We start from the raw sequence: 8,363 nt of genomic DNA, 5'->3' as shown, positions 1-8,363 counted from the left end.
GGGGGGACGGAGAGCAGTGGTGGCAGGAGTAATGATGTTGAGTGGCAGCTGTGGTAGACCAGATGGTGATGGTGGTAATAGTACTACTGGTGGAGATGGGGTGGGGGTATGTTGGGGAAGGGCTGCCTGTTTCGTTCCTGGCTACTCAGCCCTGAAATAATCACACAGAAACTATATTATTTAAATTACTGCTTGGCCCAGTAGCTCTAGCTTCTTATTGGCTAGCTCTTGCATCTTAATTTAACCCATCTCCATCAATCTGTGCATCACCACAAGTTCATGGCCTGCCAGCAAAGTTTCAGCATGTCTGTCTCCGGCGACCATTACATGGCTTCTCTCTGACTCTGCCTCCTTTCTCCCAGCATTCAGTTTGGTTTTCCCCACCTACCTAAGCTCTTTGCTATCAACAGGCCAAGGCAGTTTCTTTTATTCACCAGTGGTATTCACAGCATACAGAGGGGAATCCCACCTCAGGGGTGGAGGGTGGTGCTGGTGCTGGTGGGTGGGTGGGGTGGTAAGGGCAGTGTTGATGGTACTTGTGGTGGTGGTTGGTGGTGGTAATGATGGTAATAGTACTAGTAGTGATGGCAATAGTGCTGGTGGGGGTTGGTGGTGGTGCTGGTGGTAGTGGTGATGAACTCCTAGATTTATATTTAGAAGTTGGGCCATCAACTTTTGAACACAACAACCAAGAAGAAATACTATTACCTAAATTGCTGCTTGCTTGTTTTATTCCAGTTGCGATATCAGAAGTGCTTGGTAGCCAGGCCACCTTCACAGAAAGTCCGACCTCCACCCCCGCCAGCGGACTCAGTGACCAGAAGAGTCACAACTAACGTAAAACGAGGGGTCTTATCGCTCATTGACACATTGAAACAGAAACGTCCCGTCCCAGAAACGCCCTAGCAGCTCTGGGCTCCGGGATTCTGTCACTTTTACCTGAAGAGCAAACGTCTACACTAAAGAAGCCGACAGCTGGCCTTCCATTCAGTTGCTGATGCTTTGTCTCCAGAGAATTCATCCTTAACCAAACAGTGTTAAGACAAGCATGTGACCGCGTCTTGCCACCACCATGTGCTATGAAAAGAAGCATGAGTTGTTTTTGTTTTCTGTTCCCGTAAGTTCCATCATGAGCAGTGGAAGGTCTTTTACTGTAAATATTGTGAGCAGGACTTCACACACTCTCCGAAGAATGTGGCCGCACCCTTCCTAGAGAACTAATGCTGCATCCTTGGAGCGAATGATTCCCAGGTTCATTTTCTGTCCTCTTGGTTGGATCTGTCACAAGCAACCTTGGGGTCCCTTGGCACTTTGCCTTGTTTTCAGCTTTTAAAACATTCAGACCCCGAGGGACAGATACCATTGAATTCCTGTAAAAAGAACATTTAGGTTTTAGTTTTTCATAAAAGTGAACCTGTCGGTTGACAAAAACTGGCTGTTGGCATCAGTGCAGACACTAACCAGCCACTTTCCTCAGCGAGCTCTCTGATGCATGGACACCCCTTCATGTCTTTGGGGTGCTGGGAAAAGGAAAACTTTAAAATTGATAGAAAACTAAATTTGAGGAATTAAAAATCAAGCAAGAAAAATAGCCTTTCTTTTCAGATGGTTTTCAAACTGGTTATTTAAAAAGAGAGAGAGATGAACAGATTCATACATTTGGGATGGGACATATTTCAAACTTCTGCCTTACATTGTACAGTGCAGCTAGAGAAATGAAGTATGCTATGGCCATTCTCCACCCACACCCGAAAGTTAAATATTCCTACACTTTCCATCCTTAGTTTGACGAGCTAATATGCAATTTAGAGTTGAGGAAATGTCATTTTTATCTCTGTCACACACTATGATTTTAGCTCTCACTGTGTGATTCTTGTTAGTTCACATCCTGGAGGTAATGTCCTCCTAGGGTTCCCTATCTGCCACAAGCTTTCGCTATGCTTTTTGTTCAGAGAACTGTCTAGCCATCATACAGTGTCCATGGCAACAAATTTAAGTTGTACTTTCCTTGAACTTATGTATTTAATGTTAGAAATTTGGTAAGACTTGACTAGATATGTTTTAAAACTTCTATTTTTCCATTTTACTTTCAAAAGATTTAATTTTTTTCTTATCTGAGCACAATATACACAGGAATAATGGATTGTTTGATAGCGTTCCCCAAATATCATTTTCTTGCCTCTTTTTATGTAGCTAAGAAACCTAACTATAAAGATACACAAATTTAGACTCTTGTTGACATTATTTTAAAAGGAGGTTGCAAAGATCAATCTTATATTACTCTTGTTTACTTTTAATGACAAAATTAATATCGTTATAAAAGTAATGCTTTGTGTTTATGCGCTGCTCTGCAGACGTCCACAGTTTTATCACAGTCGAGCCTTACAAGGTAGAAAAGGTACCAAACTCATTGAAGAAATCAAATACGCAGGGTTTTGTACCAAGAGGCTTAGTGGCCAAGGATCTCACCCAAGTTCCTGAGAGCCAGAACCAGGACCACGTCTCCCAGCTTTTGCCACCTTATGCCTCTTCCACACAGTCATGAAGACCCTTCACAGGTGACTCTAGGTCCATACACAGAACAGATAATGAAAATACTATCAGGCAATTTCAGAACCCCCAAGTGTGTTAAGGAAAACGTCCAGTTAATCTACACAGTGGCATTTATTGTTAAGACCATTGTCCTTTCTCGGTCCAGGACTGTGTTCCTCAAACATGTTGTAAAGGACACATGTCTGTCCTCAGCAGCCTTCCTAAGCTGAGATTTTCTAGATATTACATCACTTGTGTAGAAACCTTCCCGACTGTGGCACTTTAGCAGCCACAGACTGCTGCGTTGAAGTGAGCATGTTCCACCTGTGGGTCCCTCAGAAACCCATGGCATCAGATGCAGAGAACCTGGACTGTTCTCTGGCGTCCACACACTACAATAAAAGTGATGTTCCTTGAGAAAAAAAAAATGCACTAATACTTGGTGCCAACTTGCATACTAGCTGAAGTAACTAGTGCCATCTGAGAGATTTCTGAGTTAAGAAAACCTTATTGTGCGCAGAGATAAACTGTCCAGAATCCAGTTATGGTCTCTCATTTTGAGCTCCATGGTGAAATGTTTTAGTGCGCTCCACTTCAAACTCTAAAGTAATCCCTGTTTCTATAGGACGTCTCCATCCAAACCCTGTTCGTCTTTAAGACCTACATTTGTTTGTTTTCAGGATCAAGAATACTGAGCTAGCTTTAAGTAGCAAACTGATTTATATATGCAATTTTAGGACTCAGTAAGAGGAATGATAGCCTTTACACAGGGAAAAAAAAAACTCTTACTGCGGCTGTTTTGTTTTGAAAATAGCTTTGCCTACTAAATGCAGGTTGATTTTTGTAAAATGAATTATGTTAAACAGTGTATTCAGACAACTTTCTGCCATGGCCAAAAAGTATGTATGAAAGTATGTTCGCATTTGTTAGTGAAAGGATGCCAGTGTTTTACCTGAGATCTTAGTGACTTTGGTTATCTATGCATTCTTTAGATCCGGGATTCGGGAACAGGCAGCCGTGTTCACTAAGCCTTGTGTGTCTTAGCATTTTTTTAATTAACTTGTTAAATACAGCTTAAAATATTTTTATTTTATTTATTCTATTTTTACTGAACTATGGCGCATTATTGTGTTAATGTATTCTCTTTCCCGGGTGTAACGTCAGTTACCTGGGTCTAATTAATCTCAGTGAACTACATCACCTACAAGGTGGTTTTGTAGTGATTTGTAGTCACGTTTTTATTGGAATATGTAGAAGCAAGGGCAGAATGCTTAAAGTTCCTTTTATTTTTTAAAAGCAACTAGGTAGGAGTGCTCTGCCCACCTTCCCTGTGCTCCGGGGCAGCATCACCGTGGTAGCCAACATGCCTATGGCTAAGACCATGTCTTCGTAGATAGACTAAGGCACTGTGCGGTGCTTTGTTTTTATATCCTTCACAACTTGCGTGACGTCATCAAAGAGCTACACATCCATCCATGTGCCCTTCGTTCCCACCTGGATTCAGGATCACCCATGGCTAATTGGAACCATTGTTTCATTTGTTTGTCTGTCTGTCTCACCGCATGGACACTAGACCCATTTCCATTAAAACAAATTCTTGGTGATGTAACTGTTGGCACTACTATTTTTTTTTAATACACATTAGACATTTAAGAAGGACACAGAACAAACCACTCAGAACAGGACCACTTACGTGTAGCCCCAAAGTTTCCCTTACTCTAGGGCACACTCCCTGTATGAGCATTGCAACGCAAGATTTCACAAACCATGTGGGGAAATGTCTCCCTAACATTAGCACAATTTAATCAAGCCAAAAGCTCTCAAGTTGGCCGGGTTTAACCTAACCTCCTCACATCCGACATGCTCACAGCCAGTAAGAAAGCAATTGAACTTGTTTCGGCATACTGGGGGTGTGGCTCAGTGGTAGAGCGCTTGCCTAAGATGTGCCCGGCTCTGAGTTTTAAGCCTTGGAACCATGAAGGGGGGGGGGGGGTTGCACTTCAAGGCAAAGATCTTTGCTTGCACCAGCTGTGAGAGCATTGCCAGGCAGCCGCATCAGCTGCTTCCTCCTAAAAGGACGTCTTGTTTTCTTTTTGATGCCTTTTTCTGTTGACCACGTTTGCACATTTAAATGTAAGATGTTGTGAGAATAAATGTAGCTGCGTACGAGGTTTGACTCGTTTCTCTGCCAGCACGGCCACTTATATAAGAAACAGATGCAAACCTAGTGTCTCTACAGTCGTTATTTTATTTTTGTATTATTCTTACTTCAAATTAAACTTTTTAAAAATCATTTTAGTAATGTAAGCTTCTGCTTTCATTAGTGTTTGCCTTTCCCACCTGGTGAGAATGAGCTGGTGACTGTAAGGACTTGCTCTTCCCTTACTCTTCCGTCAGTAAAGAGCTGGCGTTCCGAACACAGAAACCCATCCAGGCATCAATGGGAATTTTTTGTAAGCAGTCTCATAGGGTTAAGGTATCTCAGCACGCACACAGGGTCTGCCTTTCATTCTTGTAAGAATCAAGAATGAAAGTGGGCAGTGCATTGAATCCAAAATGAAAGGTGGTAACCAGAAAGCCAGTTGGATCTGGTTTTAACTCCCTGATACACAGAAGACGAGTAATTAAAAGTATATGCCCAAGTAGTTCATGTGCTGTGTCGTGTTGTTTTGTCTTTGAGATCAATCTTGATACGGAAGCCAGACTGGCCTTGAATTCATGCTGATCCTCCTGCCCCAGCCTCCTAAGCACTGGGATTGCAGATGTGTACAGATGTGGGCCACCACATTCCACCCTCCCTTGTGCTGCTAAAGACAGTAACTCTCAAGGAACGGCATTTCATGTTGCTTCCAGGGTTTTTACACTGGTAATAGTTTTGGGTAAAAATCTGAACTTGTTTAGACTCTGGGCTCAATCCCCAGCTCCACAAAGCAAATAAATGAAATGAAAAAAAAATATAAACTGTTACTGTGGTATTTAAATACTATATGTTTTTTTTTTACTTTGCAACACTTTAAGAAACTCAAGAAAGTCAAATGCAAATTAAAAGACTGTGATCCGCAGTTTTCACTAGAGTTTTCTCGTGTTGTTTTTACCCTGTTTTCCTTCTCACTCTACCAGTGATTGACTGAGTCTGTCTTTCCAAGAAGACTGCCAGAGAAGAGCACACAGGCTTAGTGGATGAGTGGGTCCATTGAGAAGCTCCTCAAATGTGCAGAGAGGAAGCTAGTTTAGCGCCGAGCTGCAAGTGAGGAGACTGAAGTGGCTGCCAGTGGCGACGGAACCACACGCTGCTAGAGAGTAGACAGTATCCTGAGCTGCTCTAAGGCAAAGGGTTGACCCAGAAAATACGCTTGAAAAATAAAGGTCTCAAACCAGGTGGAATGGTTTTCAGCCTGATCTCCCACTGCTGGGCTGAAAGGGCAGCTCCCCTCTGAATGGTGGTCAGTTAGGCTGCACCTAGAAACATAAAGACCGGCGTGTTTTCTATCTCAGTAGCATACCTAAGCAATGGAAGCAGTGTGGGGTTGTGGCTTGTAGGTCTGGGGATGGAAACTGGCACCTGATCCGTGCTAACCACAGGCTCCACCACGGAGTCGCATCCCAGCCCAGACAGCCTTTTTCAGTTCAGCTCAGGCGAGGCTGAAACTGGGAGAGAACCCTTCTGCCTGTTTCCTAAGTTCTCTGTGTTTTAAGAGTCATAACTGACAATTCTTTGGAATATAAATATAAGCCTCTTGAAGCATCAGCTCATCTTCTTGACTCACAGATTTTAATGAGAAATATAAATCTTTGGCTGAAAGAAAACTTCTATGAGAACCCACCAATCCTTTGTCCTTCCCACTTCAAGTGAGCCAAGGACCTCTGGAGCTGAAGCCCATCGGGCCCAGTCTGCTGCCGCGCTGCCACCTAACCTGAGCCTTTGGCACTCGCTCATGCTTCTCCACAGCTGAATTCTGAAGATAAAGCTTACATTCAAACTCCAAATGTGTCAGAACTCTTTAAAAATAAGATTTTTAGTCATAACTTTATTTAATGTCAAACAATTTCTGTTGCCATGATGAAAAAAATCAGACCCAGAAATGATAATCATGTCAATATTGGTAGACAATTGCTAATATAGCTAAGAGTAATTGACGTTTAATGTATTAACATAGTGCTACAATATATTGTAATTGTGCATTAGAAATGAGTTACCAAGGTTTGAGCACTGTGTGCCATCAAAATGACTTGTACATTTGGCTGTGTCACCTGATCTTTGCATAGAATCAGAAATCTTTGCGTTTTTCCAATGATACATTGCTTGTGTTCAACAGTTAGACCTCTTTCTCAGAACAAGAATACTTAGGTAGAAATTTGCTCGCTGTCCTTGTTCCAACAATGTTTGGCATAAACAGAAGGAAGGGATTATTGTATGCAGTCTACTCGGGATTCTGGAAATTCTCCAGAAACATTGTTTTCTGTATGGCCATCCGGACTGCGCACACCTGGTACTGGGCTCCCTACTCCTAGTCAAAGCTCAGTCCATTGCAGAACCTCCTGGCATGCCCTGTTTGGGGAACAGTGGGGTGCTAAAGGGAAAAGCTGGCCTCAACTGGGATCCCAGAGGTTTCAAGCACAGTAACTTCCTGGCTGAGGAGCGGGGTCAGGTTCCTGGCTGGAGCTGGGGCAGGCAGGAGAGGACACCATTCTTTGTATCTGAGGAATTTCTACCAAGCCCCTCAATGAAGTCTGCAGAGAAGCCTGCTGGGAGGCACTCTGCCCACTTCAGGGAAGCCAGCTGCTTAGTCCACACTCCCTCACAGGAATCTGCAGCTGGGCATCCTAAAACACATTAGCACTGAGCTGGTGACACGGCACCTTCGCTTGCTCCCTCCATCACTGCTTCTGTCTTCATTCATGGAGGTAAAGTCGCAGGGGAAGATACTAAGTGACCAGAAGCCCCAGTAATAGTGTCTGAATGGAAAGAAATCCCAGCCAGCCTGTAGGAAGGGCCGCACAGTCAAAGCCATGGTCTAGGATGCCTGACACAGGAGGAAGGTGTGCTCTCCTTAGCCTTCTCCACTCTTCTGGTTGCTGATGGTGTAACATAGCTGTGCGTGCCAACCTTTGATCCAACCAAGCGATAGTAGATGCGGTTTGCTGGCATCTGAGCTCGGGGTACCTGGGAACTCGACAATGGGAACATCACTGGAGGCAAAACAATCTCAACGGCCTTCAGAGGAATCACTTTGCCTTCTGGCCTTCGTCTCAAGGTCACCTGCCGGTCTTCTGGCCTGGAAGAATAAGTAGTCTTCATCAATGTGGTCAGTAAAGAATTGGTGCCAGGCTTGGGTTTTCTGACCTGGGAGGAAGCGCCCCCTTGGGAGCCAGTTTTTGGTGGGAGAGGTGTTTTAGTTGTTAATGCCTCGCTTTGAGAAGTACTCGCTTTACTTTCTTGACTTATGAACTCGGCGATTTTCATTTGGATGCCATTGTTGTCATTAGCAGGAGCTTTGGACAGTGATGTTTTGGATTTCTTCCTCTTCTTCTCCCGTTTGGATGTCTTCCCAAGCTCAACCCCATCCAGTAGACCCTTGGCAGCAGCTCGGGCCAGAACATCCTTCACGGACACTGTCTCAGATGGGTCTCGCTGCAATGAAAACAGCAATTGTTAAGACTGGGGTGGGGGTGGGGGGGCGCCATCAGTGCACAGATTTGAAATATTTGTCAGCGATTAAGTGAAAATTAAAACATACTAAAGTAAATGTTTTTTTAGGCCTTACTCCCTAACATAACTCATAAACCCCAGAAATAACTTTTTTCTTAGTTCAACTTCCTCATTTTCAAAC

The 8,363-nt window shown here is 43.6% G+C and overlaps 2 protein-coding genes across 9 annotated transcripts in view; one reads left to right on the top strand and one right to left on the bottom strand.

Moving 5' to 3' along the window:
* The window catches only part of Apbb2 (amyloid beta precursor protein binding family B member 2), a 316,947-nt gene extending 312,122 nt beyond the window's left edge, over positions 1-4,825 (top strand). For all 8 annotated transcript variants that reach the window (XM_050149874.1, XM_050149871.1, XM_050149873.1 and 5 more), the window contains one exon: positions 739-4,825. In XM_050149874.1, the coding sequence (XP_050005831.1) occupies positions 739-906 (168 nt within the window). In that variant the 3' untranslated portion in view covers positions 907-4,825. The remainder of the gene's footprint in view (positions 1-738) is intronic.
* A 1,715-nt stretch (positions 4,826-6,540) lies between these two features.
* The window catches only part of Nsun7 (NOP2/Sun RNA methyltransferase family member 7), a 38,912-nt gene continuing 37,089 nt past the window's right edge, over positions 6,541-8,363 (bottom strand). Inside the window, exon 12 of the mRNA XM_050149876.1 lies at positions 6,541-8,164. Within this exon, the coding sequence (XP_050005833.1) occupies positions 7,535-8,164 (630 nt within the window). The 3' untranslated portion in view covers positions 6,541-7,534. The remainder of the gene's footprint in view (positions 8,165-8,363) is intronic.

The sequence above is a fragment of the Alexandromys fortis genome, unplaced genomic scaffold (assembly GCF_014885135.2).
Source record: "Alexandromys fortis isolate MF-2015 unplaced genomic scaffold, M_Fortis_MF-2015_v1.1 scaffold_0, whole genome shotgun sequence".
Lineage (NCBI taxonomy): Eukaryota > Metazoa > Chordata > Mammalia > Rodentia > Cricetidae > Alexandromys > Alexandromys fortis.
This window is presented reverse-complemented; position numbering and strand designations above follow the sequence as displayed.